Raw genomic sequence first — 21,812 nt, 5'->3', positions numbered from 1 at the left:
TTAATACACAATTTTATATTAATTATAAATTGATCCATCTTGAAAGGATTAATTATTATTAATATGAAATGGAAACTTCAATTTATGTTTTGATGCTTCTTGAAAAACTTTATTATAAAAATTAAATACAAATTACTAATTAATAATCCTACTATCAATCAATTGTTCTAATTATACAAAGATCCATTGGATCCTCACTAAATATATTATTATATTTTCCAGCTATATTGTAATTCCGTTTAATTGGACTTTTTGTCACTTTGCCTAAATTTGTAAATTATTCTTGGGATTTCTGAAATCATCAATTACGATAAAAATTTTTCATCTGACACCGTAATTGTCTAATAGACCCATCTCATATAAATATATATATTCAGCTAATGTGAATATGAAATTACTTTTATATGCAAAACAAACATCAAACTAAACAATAAAATTTAAATTTTGTGAATAAAAAAAAAGAAAAATAATGATAATAGGAAAATTCGAACAATTTGTAGCATTTATCAAATACATTTTTGTCAATAATATTTAAAAGTAATGTTCCGGAATTATTGTAAAAAAATTAAATTTTTAATTGTGTACCCTAACTAACTTAATGAAAATATGCTGTACATCCAAAATAAGTTATAAAAAGGATAATAAAGTGTATATCCTTTTTAAATCCTAGATCACATAAAATGTAAACTCCGTAGACTAAGTAACAATCTACCACAGTAGGACTTGTATGGCTGAGTTTTTATTTGAGAAAGGAAGTAGGACACATTGACTAATATTAATAGGCATTCTCCAAGTAACCCTCCAGTTAATAAATTATGTATAAACATCATCAACATAGTTCAAATATGGGCAACTGATTTTTGTATCATGTGCATATCTTTCGAAAAATAAACTACTAAATCGTTTACATATATGGCAAAAGCATAGGTCATAGTAAATTGACGTACGTAACAGATAAAGAAACATTGCAATCCTCAGTGATAGTAAAATTGATCAGAAAACACTTCATCTTATTTGTGAACAAGGAACTAAACCATTTCGATAACAGATCCTTTATACCAATATTAGAGTATTTAAAGAGGAGTTCCTTGTATCTAAATTATATTCGACATAATTTTTTTTTAAGTGTCTTGAAACTGTAAATAAACCATTTTTTTACATCAACAATTATTACTTAAAAAAACAATAATCAACGTTTGTCCATTCGAACCTTTATCAAACGAGACTTTGTCTTTCGACATTTTGTCCTAAAACCAGTAAAGTAGAGTGATAAAAGTCAAAACATAATTTAAAAAATGTAATTCTAACCAAAAATGTGTATGGGAAACCAAAAAATCTTAGTGGTTAAACCTCTAAAGAGGTTTGTTATGTGCATTTTTGAAATGTCTTTCCTCCCTGTTTCACCGCAGTTCTTTAGCTTATTCTTAATAAGTAATACGGATAGTGTTTAATTAAATAAGATGAAGCTAATTTCTTCTATGAACTAAATATTATATTTTTTTACTATTATTTGGATATTTCATTATGTCATAGCAATATTTTTTTGTTATTAATTAAAAAACTATCCTCCACTATTTCTTTCGATATTAATGCAGTTGAGTAACCTTATATATTTGACAAAGAACCGGCTTTCTTATTAAATAATCGAGAGATGGCCTTTGTTCCAATATGTGTAGTGTTATTTTTATAGGGGGAAATACTACAAATTTTTCAAATTCCATCAGAATAATACATTTTTGCTCATCTTCTTGAGACGAGAAGGAGAATCAATGCTCTTTTTTCGCTTTTGTTATTCTATAATAAAATATTTATTTAATTTCTATAAAAAGGAACATTCATATGATTAAAATTGAGTAAAGAATGGGAAATATTTTCTTTACGTTATACAAATTATTGACGTCCATTGTAAAATTTACATATATGAGGCGCAACAATGGGCTGTTAGTAGAACATTCTTCATAGAGCATGTTATTAATGATTATTTTGCTAATGACTAAATATTTTATCAGGGATTCCAAATCAAGAGCTATTCATTATTTTCTATAGAATAGATTTTATTTAGGTATATGTTTATATATGTATAAGGAGAGAAGACGACTAAGAAAATACAACAACAATTAATAAGAAACAAAGATCTCTGCGACAAAATTAAAGTTTATTTTTTTAAAATGGAATTCCTAATGAAAGCATTTGTCTTAGTTTTTTACTCTTTTGTTGATTTTAAATTGATAATTAACATTTTTTGGCTATTTTTAAAATGTAATGAAATTGTTTCCATCACAAAAGTTGTACAAAAAAACAAAATTGTAGTACAACGGTTAAAAGGTTTTCTTCCGGAGTTATTTTTTATCTATAAGTAGAAAATTGTCTTCTACATATGTCTTCACCCACTTCCTTGTCCTAAAAAATGTATAAGTAGGAATCCAATTGGTATTTTTTATATATAAATTCAAAATTTACTTTAACAATGATAATTTAAATTTTGTTCTCAATATTTTACTACTTTCACTTTTTTGATATTTTTATTGTTATTTAAAATATCTGATATGTGTATAAACAGTATAGAAAAATAAGACAAAACGACACTTAAAATCTTTTTTTTTTCATTCTTATCTTTTTTACACCCTCACTTTATATAATTACATACTTAATATTTTTAATTCAAATGATACATAAAACTAAACATGGCTGTTTTTGCAACATTTCTCTGTATGCTAAGACCTATTTTAAATAAAATTAAAATATTTAAAAGTTCGATTTAACGAACGTTGGTGGATAAATTTTCTAAAACGTAGAGTTCTTTAACAAATTCGTCCTCATTATATCTCTAAACCTTACAGGTTGTAAGAAAATAAAGAAATAAGAGCCAGCATCAGTTTGTAGTTAGGCAATTCATCCAACAATTCTTTATTTAGATACGAAAACAATCTAATCCACTTTGTAATACCAATAAGGGACAAAAATCAGAAAAAACAACATTTGATAAAAATAAATACATTTTAACTTTTTATATCTGAGTTGGATATCCTTGAACATATAAAATGAGTTATTATCTTAACATGACTGGGTTGTTTTGTATTATCGTGAGTTAAAAGTTAAAATGTGGTCACTGTTTCGTATAAAACAATTTTTTCTAGATATCTCGATGAGGAAAAAAAAAAATCAAAAATCCCCAGGCTAGTGAAATGCCTTCCAGAAATCTGAGCATTCCTGTCTAAATATGTCCGTGCCAGATATTGAGTGGGAATACTTATATTTTCTTCCTCACATAGCTGCTTGTAAGTCGCTAATCTAATAAAACGTCATCATAAAAGATATTTTAAAATTTTTCCAAAACAACACATTTGAAAAAAAAAATCAATCAAATTGATTTAAAAAGAAATGTTTTAGCTAATTCTGGACTTTTGATCTTTTTGTGTAGCATCTATAAATTTAACAATTCCGTATTATAATTTGAATACATTTTGCAATAAATTGTTCCTACAGAAGCTGTAAGATGTACAATATTCTTTAAGAACTGATCGGTTATTTTTATCTAAGTGGTTTTAGAAGCTGAAATCATGGAGAAAGAGTTATATATTTATGAACGATATTGCATAATTACTCTGGATTTTGGCTTTGCATAGTAGTCATAGATTATAATATTTGCGTATAGACAAGGAAAAATATCTTATTTAAGTAAATATATACACTATGGATTTGTAATCAACTTAAAAAGTTACTAAGAATGAAGGTTTATTGGTACTTAATATGGGACTAAAAATCGGTCGATTCCCGTAGTTTGCTTGTCGTACGTTTTAAAAAACGTCCAAAAATTTAAAGCACCTTTTACAGTGAATTTTTTCAATAATATTATATTAAATTATCTCAGTTTATCCTTTAAATTAGTTAAGCAAAACTTTAATTTCCTATAAAACACCTATATATTTTGTTATTATTCTTAATATAGGGATATTAAAGTTCTAAATTAGGATTATTAAGACGTTAAAAGATTGATTAATGATTGTGTCCTTGGTAGATATTCTTCATGACGGCATACATTAAAAGATTTTGTATTGGGCGGTTTGCCCCTCCGATTTGGACATATTTTTCAAATTTTGGATGGAACCGTTCGGTATGTCAAAATTTTGGACCGAACCATCCCTACTAATGGATGTGAATTACAGATTAATTTTTTTTATTTGTAAAACTAGGTTTATACCAATGAAAAGAGTAAATATACCCAAAAAATTAAAATGGTAAATTCTCACAAAAAACAAGATTTGATGATTACAAAAATAAATTGTAGATTTATAATCATCATCAGGTCAAGTATGAAAACAATTTGTAATTAAATATAGTAAAACTTTTAATTGTAAGATTTGTATGACTTTTGACTATAGATGCAAAACCCCATGAACAAAAAAAAAATTAAGTAGGATAGATGCAATCTAAATTTATGAACCAAGTGGCAAAGGGAAGATCATTTGATTTATATTTGTCCAAATATGTTGGATAAGCTGTTACTTTTTTGTTTACTAGGGCATCGATAAGAATTGAATATTACTCTATAACTTACTATACAACGTCCAAGAATTCCCCCTTTTACCTGAATAAAAAAAATGAATTCTACCATAGCAAGGAAATAATTGCATACGTCATGAGTAGAAAATGGAAAAAAATGAACATTCGGCGTAAAATGGTTTACTCCTTTTCTTAACTTGTACAATCTTCCAGTATAAGTTGTAACTTAATGATAAAGGTACGTCATCTTTGATAGAATAAAAGACGACATCTTGCATGTGGAAAAATTATAGTAATAGGGTGAGGAATCCACTCTAGCGTTTTGACACTTTGTTTTATAGATTATGTTCGATCAAGGCCTAGTTTTCTGCGAAGTTACTCAATGAATATCAATACAAGAAAGGAATGCTAATAATCACTCATCAGTAGAAGAATAAATATGTAATCCAAACTAAATTTTTAGAAAAATCATTCTAGCTTTTGCTTAAATACATTACAAAAAGTATGTTTCCAATTATATTTTTTAGAATAGCTATAATAAAACCAAAGTTTTTCGACCACTGGTTTTACATTTGTAGTATATACGATAAATAAATACCTACTTAAACTACAATATATGCGCATAAATACTGCCTTGAATTATGTTTCTTACTATCAAAAACTATTTTCTAAAGCAATACTTTAATCTGTGACCGTTTTGTATGTAGGCCGCAATTCATAAATATTCATATAACATACATATACAATTTTTTGTGTGCCATCTCGTTGAGAAATGATTCCATTTAAAGAAAATAAAAATGTAAATAAAGTGTAAACGAAGAAGTATCTCTTAACTGCAAAGAAAATACAGTTAATGCATTTCCCAAAATATACATTCTTAGTTACTTTTGACTATTGATATATGTATATGTAAGATATCTAAATTAAGCTTTTAGTAAATCGTTAGAAAATGAAAAAAAAAAAAAGTACAGTGGCTATCACGCCCACCTAACATACAAAAGGTATCCTGATTGAACCTTCCTGTGAGAAATAGTCAGCTCTTGGATGTATAAACTTTATGTGAACGTTAATGTGACAACAATCTTAAACACATAGCAAGAAAAAGACATTCTTAATGTATTATAAATTGATACCAATATTTTATCCACTAATTTCGATCAGTTATTTCTTTTGTTTTCAATTTTTTGGAATGTGGTGAGATATACAAGAATATAAGCTATAGTTTAGATCCGTCATTCAATTTATATGACGTAATTTGACCACCATCTGGCCCCTTTCAAATAGGGTTAATAAATTATTTTATTATTTATACTATTTTTTTTACTTGCAAAGGATTTATTAGAATAATTTGTTCTTAGAAATAAACGATAATTAGTATAAGAATACAAATGAAATCCAGACTTCATGTTTAAGTTAAATCATTTCAGCGTCCTTTAAAACTGACACGACTCGAATGTAATACCTACACATTTCATGAGTGGGGTAAAAATTTATCCTGCTTTTATAATATCTTTTCTGAAGCCAACTCAAGGTGTCCAACCGTAGGTTTCCGACTTTTTAAAATGTTTTAATTTTTTACGCTTTATTAATTTTATAGACAAATAAAATTATAGAAATTCAAGGAACTTTTAATTGTATGTCGATTTTATATAGATTTGCTTAAAATATAAAAGTCCTAATTTTGAATTATTATTATTTGAATTTAACATTGTCTTTCAATTTCTGATAATGTATAATGTATCTGTTGTATATACCTCATCAAATAAAACTCCCTCCCCTCAAAAAATAAAAACAATAATAATACCGTTTCTATGGATATGTTACAGAAACTTAGGAAAGGTTATGAAGCTGTCATTAATAAATAAAAGTTCATTGTATTTACGTTATCATATATTTTCTAAAATAAAAAATATTACATTTTTTATCCGTCACTAAAGTTGTGTAATTAGAAAATAAAAGAATATTAATTTTTTTATCAAAAATTTGTCTTTTTTTTATCATTTGATGACTTCAATATAGTCAAAGTTACATTATATGAGTATAAGTTTTTAATATATTGATGAAACATCCATTCTTCACTCAAGTAGCTAAAATAATGTTAAAATTCCTTAGGGTCTTCTATGACCCCACTTTTGTTAATAGAACATTGGGAGTTTCTTTAAAATTAGTATAAAATTGTAAAATGGTTTTATTTTTCACAAAAATTATATTTATTAAAGGATAAATTGATTATGAGCAAATATTCCATCTAAATTAAAGTAAATAATTACTAATTATCTCTGGGTCTTTTTTTTACATTTATTACATATGTAAGGGTGAATATTTTATAAATATTTGGATGGAAATAAATTAATATACCTAGTGTAATACTTATAATTGTAAAAAGTATGATCTTAAACGAGTGCTATACTTTTTTACTTGCTACCTCAATAGTACTTTTTACTTTCCATGTCTCTTATCATTATTCTTTAATTCTAAAGAACGAAAAATCTTAGCAAACAGTTCGTTTGGTCATGAAAGATAGAGAGTGGCACTGAGGATCAGCTGGTGAGGTATAAGTGCAAGTCCTTGTCGGACTCAGAGTAGCATTGATGATCGACATCGTTGTAATTCCTTTCCAATATCTTTGCTAAATACAAATCATAATTCGTTTTTATTTCCTTCCGCTCTTAGCTAATTCTAGCTAATCTAATCGAAAGTAAAATGAAATTGTTTATTAAATTTCATGACAGTGACGCTGTTTTCCTCTTCAAACATTATTCAAACTGTCTGAGTTACTACTTGAAAAAACAATAGCAGAGACTGTATCAATCTATATAAATATAATATTTTTAACTTATGATAAATTAATCACTAATGCGTAAATGAAATTAATAGTTTTTTCACATCAATATAGTTTTCTAAACAGATTTATAATTTTTGAAACAAAAAAATTATCAAATTAATGATAAGTTTCGAATAATAATCATTATAAAACTGTTTGTAGGCTTTCAAACAAACATTTCTTTCTAAAATAACTATTTTAAAGAAGAAGCAATGCAAGACATATGCTTAAGGCCTGTTTTTAGATACTTAAGTGCAAGAAAAAAAGAATAAAATCAGTGTTTAAACATGCTTGTATATGTAGATTTGAAAAGTTCAACTAATTTTTTTAATTTTTGCCCACAACTTGTGGAAATATATTAATGATTATATAGAAGGTAAAATAAATATGCAGTTTTTAATTCTTATTACAAATATATCTTAATATATATTTTCTCTTTCAGGTCTTTGTTTGGATCGCTCAGGATGCAGTTGTATTCCTAAAAAGAAGCGTCACACTAAAGTGGATGTGGTAATCAATGTAAACAACTCCTCTCAAGTTTGTGCTGAAGTCAAAATAGAAGAGCATCGAGGCCCATGTAGATGTAAGTGTGATTTAAAAGACTGCCACGCCTATCAGGAATTTGACGAACTCACTTGCAAATGTCGATGTAAAGAAAAATTCGGTTCATTAAAGTCATCCTGCTCTTCAGATATTCTAAGACATTGGGAAGAAGATGCTTGTGACTGTGTTTGCGACCGAGTCATCTGTGCTGATGGATTCTTCCAGGATCTCAAGACCTGTATGTGCAAAATGATCAAAAGCACATGCAGCCCTGTTCTTTCCTCTAATTCTGAATCCCTGTCGAATAATCAAGACATTCATTCCATTGAAGACACAACTACAAGTGTGTCGAAATATGTCGGAGTTGGTTGTGTCACTATGGTTGGACTAAGTATGGTACTTACAGTCTACTATTTAGTAAATAAAAAACGGTTAGAAACAGGGGGATTGGATCTTGTGGGTCTCTCGCATAATAATTCAATGGTAGGAGCTTCATCTGGGAGTCTTATGGGAACTCTTCGGTCTTCTGCGTCGCGACCAGCTGCTTATACCATAACTATCAATAGTCAATCATCAAACATTGATGACTCTGTGATTCCGCTCACAGAAAATAAAACAAGATTTTAAGTGATTTTTTTTCCAAATAACTATACTTATGAATATAATTTATCTAGATTTTGTATGTGAATGATCAGAACATTTTAATTTAAATAAACGTTAAAATTGTATGTCTTTGATCTTAATTGTTAATACATTTATGGGAAATATCTACATACTTTATCTTATACTTACGTATTTGAGCATGAATAAAGCAAGCACATAAGTCAGAATCTTCTAATAGATTTTTTTTCTTCATTAACCTTCCATCTCTTTACAGGGTTTTTGTAAGCCCCAATTAAAAAAAGTGCAAATTTTTGTATAAACAAGGTTTTTTTCTCCTCCTTCGATAGGAACTCTTAATTAGTCTTTATTATTTTATATCTAACTTTTCCTGGACTTTCTTGAATTTGATCATTTAGACAAGTTAACAAATATTTACTTTTTCAAAAATTCTATAAATTTCATAATCTGTTATCAAAAAATTACACTTGAATGTTAATATATTATGTTTATTCTATTAAAAGTTTTGAGGTACCTTTTGAGTAAGATAAAAATCAGTAATGGATATCAAAATTAATTTATTTATTCCAAAATTTTATATATATTATAAATCAGTTTTATAATTGTGAGATCATTAGATCATGAAAGTTAAAGGTTAAAACTATTCTATTGTAAGTGGTTTGTTCAAAATAAAGAACGTCTTAGTTTTTGAATTGTTTTTTTTTATGCCAAAGTAGTTCAAGTGAAGGGTAAATAAGACTGTTCAGCAACAAAAATTGAACTAGAACAGCATGTGCTCAACTTAGTAGAATTTGATCTCCTAATTCCAAGTATGACCTCATTTGTTCTTTGTTATCCTAATGACCTTCAAAAAAAGGACATTAATTTTTTGTTATTTTTGAATATTTGTTTGGTTCAAAGCTCTTTTAGCCTCTTGGTGTTAAAGATAGGTATACATTTTGTGAATATATTTCGAACCCCAATGTTAAAAAATTCTAAAACCGTTTTTAAAATGTCTTTATCATACTTATAACTCGAGTTATCTTTGTTTAATGTTGGAAATACGTGTTTATAGCTTCAAGACGAATATATTCAAAAAGTTTAAAAGTATCTCATTTAGTAGCTGAAAGTTTAAAGTTTAATTTTAGAAAAAGAGACTTCCCAAAAACGCTTTATATCGTTGTCAATTTGAGATAAGACTTCAACATTATTTCAAGGATAAAACTCATATTGAATTGATTTCATAAGAAAAGTCCATATTTTTTAAGCCATGTCTAGCTAAGAAGTAAACAAGAGAAAAAAAGTGGAAGAAAGGGACAAACTAAGGAGAGAGAGAGAGAAAAAAATAAATGAGGTGGTAGATCTTAAAAAGTGTGACATAAAATCCTTCTTGAGAGTAAGATCTCGAATTCTGTTATGGTACTCATCTAAGGAAAAGAGTACATTTTTGGGAAGGAACACCTGGCCACGAAATCCCTACTGAACTGCCCCTGGCCAGTAGGATTTGATTTTGTGTGGATTTACTTTGAGTAATCCTTTGAATGTTCGTCTTTTGGAATCTGTCACTAACTTTAGATTTGCAACGAGTCATCTTTTTTCTATGGAGCTAGAAATAAAGATTCTTGAAATCAAGTCATAATGTATGGATGTCTAGATGAGGCATGCTCATGGACAAAAATAAAAAGTTATTCTTTGGAATTTTCATTCTATGATTTCCTTAAAATATTTTATTTATCTTGATAAATCATCAGAATCTCATAGATATTTTATTCAGTGTAATTGATATGTCTTTTCTATTCATTAAGCCATTTGACAAAGTTTAATCAATATTTATTATAATGTTATCTATTTATGGTGAATAAAAATATAATTTGAGCCCTCAAATTGGCTGCTCCTTCAATTATGATGCAATTTATAATGTAAGTGAAAAGGCTCCATCGAAGTATATTTCGAAGTGGATCACCAATATTCTAATATTTGTAAAAAAGAGCCGTTATCCAGAAACTTTTTTATCACATATCCAGGGTACCTTCTCCTATGATGGGTGGATGCATCCACATTGATCAGGTAGATGACAGTTACTTACAACTTCAGCAGCACACCTCAATCCATCAAAACCCATCCAATATTCAACTCAAATAATAGATTTATCATTCTACATTGCTCTAAATTTCATTAGTTTGATCTATACTGCACATGCATCCTTATTTAAAGCTCCACAAATACAAGATGACTCGTTACATGCCCGTAGTGAGTGAGGGACTACAATAGACGGAGCAAATCAAGACAAAATCAAATCCTATTGCCCAAGTGCAATTGAGCGGGGATTCAGTAACAGGAGATTCCTTCCCTCTCTACTCTTCTACATTGAGGAACATAAATTTCGAATTTGGGATCCTACTCTCAAGATAAATTTGATATCAAAAATTTTCAGTTCTACCACCAATTTATTTTTCTATCTCTATCTTTCTTCAATTTTTCTTCTCTTCCGAGCTAGCTATAGCATAAACTTTTTTATGAGATCAATTCAAAGATGAATCTCATCCTTGAAATATTGTCCTGTCCTTATCTCAAATTGACAACCATATGAAGCATTTTTTTTTAAACTAATGTTTAGACTCACAGCAATCCAATGATAAACTTTTAAACTTTCCAAATATATACTTATTGAAGCTCTTAGCCTCTGAATAAAAAGCCCAAATTTTCAACTTCAAACAAAGATAACTCGAGTTATAAGGAATATACATACATTTTATATCATATAATATTAGAATTTTTTAACAATATATAAATAGAATTTTTCCTTATTCTACCAAGCGCTTAAAAAAGCTTCGAATCTTAAAAATAGCCTTATTATAACAAAAAGTGTATGACTTTTTCATGAGGCCACGAGGCTAACAGAGAAAAAATAAGGCCACCTCTGGAATCAAAAGACTTAATTCTACTCAATTAAGTATGTACTGTTCTAGTGCTAAAAAGTGTGATTTTGTGAGTTTAATTTACAAAAGAATTCTTGATAATTATTAATTTTTTTTGTTCTAATTAAGGTTCTATGAAATTAATAATTGAGAATTTCATTTCCAAGACGAGTAAGACTTTTAGTTCCATTAGATTACTAAATAAATTTGATGATGTAAGTATACTATAAATATTTATTTTTTGGCTTCAATATTAGCTGTTTGTGTATAATATCTGTGGCAAATTCATGATTTATTCCAAAATCCGTTAGTTCAATTTTAGTACTGTTCCTAAATCAGTCTATTCCAGTGTTGATGTTCTATTGTTTCAAAGTAGCAAAGCAGCTCTCTGATTTGCGGACCAAATTATTTATTTTAATGGTATTTTTAGGGTCAAAGCCTGTTATTTTCCTAGAAATAACTGTCTTTGAGATCAAAGTCATTTTTCAGCTGCTAATTTATTATGGTAATTAAGGGGCAAAATATGGTATACAATTCAAATGTTGAGAACCTAATCGATTGCATCCATATTTTAAAAATAGGGCATATATTGTGGCCTCTTAAAATTAATATAATATGGAAATAACTGATTTTGGAAATGAATCCCTCAATGATGTAAGTATTGCATTATGATTGACCATGAATCATGAAATATAATAAAAAAAGTTGATAATCCTGTTGAGAAAAACGCGTGTAAGAGAAAGGGGGAGGGGGGTTACGGTGGGGAGAAAGACTAATGGTATCATTGTTTAAATACTGATGGGATTATCAACTGCCTGCTTTATTATGATTTTTGAGGGTATAACGAAAATATGTATTATCAAAATGTTTAATGAAGATATACTACGTATAATTGACTTAGACGTTACAGTAGATTTGAAAACGTCAGACTCCATGAAATTGTAATTCATTATTAACCATATTCTCAGAATAATAACTAATGAAACGACAAAGTAGAGTATTTCGAAATATATTTGAAGTTCCAAGTGTAAAAAAGAATGCTTAAATCGAATATAACCTACATACTAAAAAATAAACTATCATACATTAATGTTAAATATACAAAATTAAACAATTAGAATCATAATAATTAATAATAACAATTAATTATAAATACAGAGTATTGAAATAATAGACTGATCCGAATAATATTTCTTGTTCTGACACCGGAATTCAGTTAAATATGTAATAACTTTATGTGGCAAAACACTCACCAGACGTGGAATTTAATCAAAAAGATAATCACCCCTTTTTTTTCATGGGGAAGTTGCTATATAGTAGAGGATAGATATATTTCTACCGATGAGATCTAAATAATTATTAATAAAAAGTAAGTCTCAAAATTATAAAATTAGACAATAAATATACTTATAAAAAAATGTTAGATTTAAATCCATCGTAAAGATTTAGAGCAAAAGCTAATTATGTAGTAATGTCCGGCGATATTACTCCTTATTATGAGCATTTCCCCGTTATTTATGCTTGTGTAACAACATACTACCATCATGAAGGATACACATAATTGCGAATTATAATGCTACACCCAATGCAACTTCCCCCATTGTTGTGACCATTTAAGCAGTTGTTTTTGCCTTTTAAGAGTTTTTGAACACCCTTTATTGGAGTTTATCAACCATAGCTAATCCTTAAGTGATATAAATGTATTATTAATGGACTATGTAATATTGAAAAATCTAATTATCATACCCAAGTCTTTAAGTGAAGAAACTAATGTCAGACAAACTATTTGCGAATCATCCAAAGTTACTACCCCCGTTGTTGTGACCATTTAAGCACTTGTTTTTGACATTTAATGAGGTGTGTATCATAATTCTTGAAATTTTTAGCTAAAATAGAATTATATTTTATGGTTAGATTTGAAAAAAATGGATACTTACTGTTAGATGGTACAAAATTCAGAGTTCCATTTAGAAATTAGTCAATATGTTATACTTTCATTGTAATTTGGTGTGGATGACTCAAAACATGCTGAAAATCATCTCAACTTCACAATTTACAATTGGGTTACTTCTATCATTACTAACATCCTCCATAAATTTAATGATGGCCTCTCGGGAAGGGATGGGGTTACCCGTGTATTTCTCAATACATTTTTTAAACGTAGGATGATTAGCAATGGATAAGGGTATATTTCATGCAATAAGCATCTTTGTGAGATGTTAAAGCCTGACTTGATGTATTTATCATTAACTTGAACTTGATCTTTTAGATGATTATCCATGCTCTTGATATGATATGAGGATAATGAGTGGCGTTTTCTAGATGGGGACTAAAGACACATTTAAGTCGACAAATTATACAAGCCAGCTGTTTCTCGTCCGGTAAGTATTGCCAAATTCCTGGTCCTCCATATCCAGGAATCCAGACAGAAGGAGACGTTATTTTCGGAATTTTATTCAGTTCTCTATCGACTATCAGTATATAATATTATATTAATATTGAATAATAAAGGCGACAATTGATAACGTTCTTGATAGAGGAAAATGTTTATTATTTTAGTCAATGGACAATAATTCCATAAGTATTTCTTCCCTCCTCCTTACACGCTTTTGTATCCTTACCAAAATTATCAACCTTAATAATAAGGTAGGAGCGAAACAGAAAAGAAACATATTATAAGCATATAGATAAGACTACAAAACCTCTTAGTCACTTCAAATTTTCCTTTTTTTATCTATTTAAAAATCAAATTTTTAAGCACTAATTTAAATTATATTCAAACAACGTCTCCAAAATCATATATTGATCTAAATACCTACGTACAAACACAAAGTTCTTATCTCTAGGTAATAAATCTAACACACTCTAAATCATGATGAATTTTTGTTAAAAAAAAATGCATTATATTTTATCTTTTCTAATTTAAGAGTGTCAAATTAACTACTCAGCATACAAAATAACTACAATCAAACATAAGAACAAATGTTACAGAGCATTGATGCATTGTTATATGTCGCATACCAAAGTGTTTCTGCTTAATTTACGTTTGTTGAAAGTTTAATTAAAAATTAGGGACAGAATATCAATATAAAGTCCTTAAAGAATTGTGTGTTGCAATTAAATGCTAGAAGAGGTTGTGTTCCAAGTAATATGAAATTCTACACTCTTTATTTATACGTTTTATAAAATAGTCATAACTATATGTGTTGTTTGAACATAAATACAATCTTGGACAAAAATCAAGCAACGAATAATCCAAATATTTTTTTACTTCATAAGCATTTTGAGTCACCTTTAGGTATTGCAATCAAATTTGTTAGATGAATTAAGGTATCGAAGAATTCTAATTATAGTTTAAAACCATTTATTTGATTTAAGATACTTATTTTGGTCCAAATCTTTTATTGTGATGATCAATTTGTAGTATTATAATTGCAATTTGCAACAACTTTAATGAGTTGATCTGTTCGGTAATGATATTCTGCCCTTTTGTCATTTACAGTTTTCATAAACTGTGCTCTTGAGTACCCAGTTGTCTTCACGATGGCTTCACCAGTGTATATAACTGGCTGATTTCCAAGATAGTAGCTCTCCAAGACTATTCTCTTAGAAAACCATGATTAATTTAGTGATAACTAATATTGTAAAGTATTGCATGATTAATAAAAAGGATTGGATGTTGAGTCCATATGTAGTTTTATTATATATGAATATGACAAATGTGTACCTGTGATTCTCTGGAAGTCTTAACGTGTAAATAAAGCAATAACAAAATCGAGAGATCCCATCACCTCCCCAAACTTACAGGTGATAAAAACGTATACCAATGAACGTAAATGCATTGGATACCCCCAATCTTCAAACCCCGTCCACATGATATTAGTGACTGACCAAGTTGAAGTCTTTTGTAACTGACTTATGAGGGGCCACCCTGAATAGTGGTCCGTGACTACGAGATACTATTGACCTCCATTAAGTCGGAAGACACGGATTCAATGGACCTTGGCGCTGAATATTGTTATAGTGATTCTAGAGCTAATGAAGTGCTTAGCTCTTGGCATGAATTAGAGGTTGATATCAACTGCTTAATTTCATTGGATATTCCTGGGCAAAAAATGCCTTTTTGCGGGTCCGGTGATATCCCGTTGGAAGAAACAATATATCCGCATAATTCACGGACTCACTTATTTGAATTTTGGGGTTTAATCGTGTAATCTCAATCTCCTTATACAAGAAAAGAACTAATTCGACTCTATTTAGAAGTTCTTAAGGGTTGGAAGCGAAGATGAGGATGTCATCGACGAATTTCTTTACTCACTTCAAACCTTCTAACATACAATGTCAAAAACGTACGAAGGGTTTAAGAATGTTGTCAGATTGCGAGACTTTTCACCGAGTTCAACCTGCCAATATCACTTGGGGGCATCAAATACAAAGAAGTAGTTTGATGATGGTGGAATGGAAGATGAGAGTTTTATTGACGATGGGAAGGGATGAAGAGGGCGTTGAATGAAATTGTTAAGACGAATCAACGACGAACCGTACGGATCCATTTAGTTATAGAATAACCATACAGGACTGACCCAATTAGTAGGTTGGTCAATTCCTTCAATTAGGTATTTAAAAATTTAAAAAAAAGTCGATTTTGGTTGTTTTTTTGTATATTTTGTTTCAATATTTATTAAGGAGTTTTATAAGATAAGCTGGTTAGGTTGCGTTGAATATCAATTAAGGTAAAATTAAATGGAGTAAAAATAACAATTCAATTTTCCAGACCAGAACAATAATGTAATACATTATCACGCAACCTAAATAGCTTATTTTACAAAAAATCCTTTATAAATACTACAACAAAATAAACCAAAAATCAATCAAAATTGACCTTTTTCAAATGCATTTTTTTAAATTAAAATATAATGTCTATAATGTAACTTCAGCTAAGATATAAAGCATTTGAAGTAAAAATAAGATAATATTCGTTTCTAAGGAATGTACTTCATTTTACTCAATTTTTTAGTGGTTGTATACATTTTTTATTAATCTAGATAAATTAATAAATAATTTATTTTTCAAATACTGAATGTTTGTATCAATTTATTATTTACTTTGATCTATAAAGGTATTTCATTTCACAATATGGTACCTAATTGTAGTTTTACCCCAAGAACGAGATTTTTTAAAAAAGGTTTTAAAGGCCAAAGCTGTAGAAGTTGAAAGTTTTAATTGTCATTTTTGTGTTCTAAGGCTTTAATAACAAATAATAAATGTAGCTTCAGCCTGCGCGAAAAATGTTGTTGCATGGTGTTATCGGAGTGTCTGGAGTTGTTGGGAACTCTTTTTGTTGCTCCTTATTAGTGGCCTTCCAATAATTTATTGGTTTTGAAATTCCGAATTTATTACCATTGATTTTGAAACCGATACAGCATCTTTTCGCTATGGGAACAAGGTCGTATAGAGTAAAATCCTTTTTATTTAGATTATAGTTTATTATTTGTTATATGAAATTAATCTATTTTGAGTAATGTGTTGCAGAACTCTTTTTCTGTATTTTGAGGAAACAAATTCAGTTTATCGAATACCTCACTTGTGATATCCTTCTTTGATAATCTATCTATCAATGCAGAGTTCAACAACTTAAATTAAATCCTGAAATCTTTTGTCTCCATATTGAATTCCATTTCTTTTTTTGAATAATTGAAATTAGTTTAAAGGTATCCATAAATATGACAAGAATCCCAAGCTGGTTATCAAAGTGACACTTGTACATAATTATCGATTTTCTTGCATCAGTTGTTCAGTTTTGGAGTATGAGTAAAACATCAAAGAAATGAAAATGTTAAAAAATAGTATAAATAAAAGCTATTTTTAAAAGTTGCGTTTAGAAACTTAGCACAGTGCTCCATAATAAAATATTTTTATTCCAGGGATCCTTGGTACTCTAACTAGCGACATCAAATCCATCACAGATCTAACCAACCCACTTGATTACCGACTGCGCCATAAACTAATCTGTGATTACTAAGATGGATGGAATGAGGAGTCGATATGTAGTTTTATTATATAAAACACACGTGTAGGTGTAAGTCTCTAGAAGACAAATAATTCATAAAATTTGACGTGGAAATAAAACAATAATAAAATAGAAAGCTCATTCCGTTATCAAATACTTATATAGATTTTCTTGCTTATCAAATAGAAATCAAAAAAGATATCATTATGTGTGCTAGTATATCAGCTTACGCCAGATTTACTTGTAAGACCCTGTCCCCATTTTAAAATGTAAGGTTTTACAAATTTGATTTTAACCTAATATCATTATAACCCTATTTTAGTTTTTTTCTTAATCAATATTACAAATATAATTTAAAAAATCTGACATATTTTTAGCACATTTTTTTTTTTTTTTTTTTTTGTTATTTAAATTCCAATAACAAAATCATGAATAAAGGAACAAAAAATATTCTAAAACAAATTATTAGTGTAAATTTTGAAGTCGTAATCTTTTTTTAACAAATTGGTAATAGTTTTTTTTTTAAATTATTGAGGGGGAACTATAAGGAAAATCATCTCAAAATAGTAAAGCGAGGATATCTTTCTACAAATGTCCAAACCATTCCCTAATCCTAAAACTTATTAAATATAATACCAATATACACGCTAAGAATGATCTAATTCTGAAACATGGATGGCAGATTCATAGCACGCTTTACATTAAATCTCTTGTATGCTCTTATCTATTGTCTACAACTTATTATCCTAATAAGCTTTTTAAACAGTATATCTTTTTTGAAATTTTCTCTTTGAACAATTCCATATAATTGAATATAGAATAGGTCTTACAGACGGGCAAAGTTGAGACATTACTGATTTGGATTCATTTTTAGTAAAAAGGTTGAGAGATACAATAAAAATCAGATGGCCACAAGGTCTTTTTTTCAAGCCACACATTGTAGAAAAAAATGGAACATTGTACTTTCACCACGATGAACACTCAAAAAACTATTACAAAGTTTTCTTTCATCATATGAGGATGATAAAAGCCATAAAAATAAACTTTAAATTCTCCATTAAAAACTTTTTTAAATGACTCATTTAAGAATATTTGTATTCTTTGAATCGAGTAGTATATACTACTATATATTTTAAACATCAATATTGAGCGTTCACTATGACGTCACAGATTGCATAATACATGGATGTCATGTTCATGGAAAAAGTTAGTTATATTGTGGGCTGTTTAACTATTGATTTATAACTTGTAGAAGTATTGTACGGAGCCAATTGTTGCTTGGACACTATTTTAATGAAATTATACACACGCAAATATTGAATTACAAATGCTATATATACGTATAACTCAGTTAAGATATTTCATCATAAATAAGGTTCTAATTTACTCAACTGTGCTTTATAATATAATTGGGTTAGTTTATATTTCGAAGGATAAGGGATTGTGAGGAATGTGATAAATATTGGAATTGTTTCGTTTGTTATTTATAATATACATGTATAATATTACCTGGGACTGTTTACTTATATCTTATTTTCATACTATAACTTAGTAGGTATGTAGAAGAAAAAGTAGAGGAAAGAAGTATGAATAGTATTAGGTAGTTATATCGAAGCTTTAAAGGGATTGTTTAAGTCATTTATAAACATTGGTTTTAATTAAGAGAACATAATATCATTATGTTAATATTACGTATATATTTATAATAAATAAAGACCTGAATTTATATTATGAACTTAATAATACTATTCAATTAAAATCAAATAATAAGCATAAATGTGACAATAAAAAGATCATTTAATTTTTAAGCAGTGCTCCTATTGTTCCAAATCCATATATTTGTTTTCAGTGTTTCTAATTTTAGTATAGAAGAATCTCAAGCCAATATATTGTTTTATATATAAGTTTTTCAAAATTAAAGATTACAAATGCATGACCGTTTTGTTTTTTGAGAAATCAATAACTCATAGTGTTGAATTTTCTAGCGAAGATCGAGATCTCATCGAAACTTTTTATGATAATGTTAATAAGGGTGGTCTTAAAAGGGCTTCAGATTTATAATATTTAACTACATTACATTCTAGTCAGTTTTACAATATGATATTCTCAGCGACCAAAACTCGACAAATTTTATTGACTGACAAATCCAAGACGATGCTTTGTAAAGCTGTTTGGCAAGGTATTAGAAACGGGGGATTCCTATCTTCCTATTGGACTGAAGTGTAAAAAACAACATCATTTTGCTAATTATATTGCTCATAAATGAAGCTTATATTAGCATACACTCGTAAAAAAAAGGTCGAACTCTCTTGGTGCAAGTTTCAAAAAAATTATTAAGTTAACTTCTAAATCTTGAATTTTCATTTTGTTTCGTTTAATAAACAAAAAAAAGAAAGTGTTTTTTTTTCTTTTTTTTCAACATTCTTTATTTGGTTTATATATTCTATAGAGCATACATTTATAAATGCACCTTGAGCAATTGCATAAAAAGTTAAACATTATCGTTTATACTTAATGCTCAAGGTTAGAATTTCAACAAATATTCTAAAAATCAATCTTTAAAAAACAACAGTAAACACGCAAATTAATAATTATGATAAATATTTGTTAAAATTTCTTAACACCCTTTTTAAAATACTTCGGTGATTCTGTGAAGTTAATTGAAGGTACCGGATTTCTTCCCCTGCAAAATTTCCACGACTCATACCCTGATTAAGGAATTTTCATTGTGAGAGAGACATTGCAGCCCGAAAATGCCAAGATGGTACCTCTCAACTCATCCTCCCATGTGGCTGATAGTTAGTCGGCTGGCAATGACGGCTTTACAATTAAGAATTCCTAAGTTCAGAGCCCTTGTTACCTCAGAAGTTCCGCCATTCTTCTTTGAAATTCCAAAAAGAACAAGATCTTTAATATATTTATCTTCCCAATTCGTCAGCCCTTTTAGATTTATAGATACAAAAATATTTAAGGATATAGATGACAGGGTAGTCCACAAACATATGAAGTGTGTTATTATATATTGCCCAGTATATTTAATACAATCTGTGGAGTTTTGTAACTGCACAGTAAATTTCTTATCATCATTTATTTCCCTCAAATAAGACACTATTTTTGGGCCTTTCTAACTCATTGGGAGGCCCAAACGCTTAATATGCAATTCCCAAAGTCTATTCACTGCTGCATCAAATGTTAGGGGACCATCTTAATATGACACGGGCATGACATTGAATAATATTGTGAAGAATTAACTAGTGTAAATCTTATTCTACCATCGTTGAGCAATTCTTCCGAATTAAAATGATGAATTGTTACTATATCTCGTGTGATTGCATGTTCTTCTAAAATTGAGGGGTCCTTTAAATTTATAAAAAAAATTATTAATATTTTGCCGAATTATTTCAATGGTTGAGTCATATCTAAATGCAGAGTGATCATCCAAATTATTCTCTGAGCTTAGCCCCAAACTGGAGAAATCAAAGATGTAATTTCGATTTGTCATATTAGTCCCCAACGTCCAGTTCTCTGTCCATTATACTTCTTCTCTATTCTAATGCTGAATTTCTTAGATTCTGGATTAAATTTTCGGGAAAATGCAAGATAGTTGGGCTACTCTACTAGCTATATGGGATTTAGGTCTTTTCATAGCTTCGTTATAATTCTTATAAAACAAACAATTAAGCCATTTTTCTTGTTCTAAAATAGCTTTTTCAGCTAGTTGCATACTTGTTATATCCTTATATAAAATTAAAGGTATTACCAAATTGTTATCAAAGTCAACTCTTTTTTGAAGGTTGAATCTTTTCAAAAAAATAAATTTCCTTGTTGACAGAGGTCCAATTTCGTTCCAGTTATCTTCATGAATACCACAGCTATTCCATTTTATAACCAAAACTTCCTCAATTCTTTTAACTTTACAACTTCTGACTGTAAGATCCTCTTCAGGCTTCCAGGAGCCTAAAAATAAAGTAGAGGTCTTATTTTTATTCAAAGCCAATACTAGAAACTTCCGAAAATAATTCAGTAAGTCTTTTATTCCTGCAATTAGCTGAGACTTAGTTACCTCATCTGCATACAAATCAATAATATGCTAAGATCCCTTAAACCTAATCCCAAAGCCTCTGTACCTCTTTGTAACACCTTAAACGAGTTCTTTGATTGCAGCTATGAAAAAAAGTAGAGCTGTTGGTCTTCCCTGACAACAACTCTTTTCCAAAATGATTGGCTGTTTTTCTAGTCTATCCAATGATATCGTCGAAGTGCCGTTATATAGCAAGGCACCTACGGGGTTAAAAAAACGTTTCAGAAGAAACTTTTTTACAGATCTAAGAATTTGCCTATGTGAAATAGAGTCGAAAGCTTTAGAGAAGTCTATTTCTATTATTGCTCCAAACTTTTTCTTACTTTCCACTGT

At 28.8% G+C, this 21,812-nt stretch overlaps 1 protein-coding gene across 1 annotated transcript in view; it reads left to right on the top strand.

Annotated features, from left to right (window-relative positions):
* Nucleotides 1-8,700, top strand: part of LOC121116682 (uncharacterized) — a 43,537-nt gene extending 34,837 nt beyond the window's left edge. The window contains exon 2 of the mRNA XM_040710970.2: nt 7,770-8,700. Coding sequence (XP_040566904.1) covers nt 7,770-8,497 — 728 coding nt within the window. The 3' untranslated portion in view covers nt 8,498-8,700. The remainder of the gene's footprint in view (nt 1-7,769) is intronic.
* The last annotated feature ends 13,112 nt before the right edge of the window (nt 8,701-21,812 follow it).

This window comes from Lepeophtheirus salmonis, chromosome 1, assembly GCF_016086655.4.
Source record: "Lepeophtheirus salmonis chromosome 1, UVic_Lsal_1.4, whole genome shotgun sequence".
In the NCBI taxonomy this organism is placed as follows: Eukaryota; Metazoa; Arthropoda; class Copepoda; order Siphonostomatoida; family Caligidae; genus Lepeophtheirus; species Lepeophtheirus salmonis.
The sequence above is the reverse complement of the archived record's forward strand: the minus strand, read 5'-3'. Positions and strand labels throughout refer to the sequence as shown.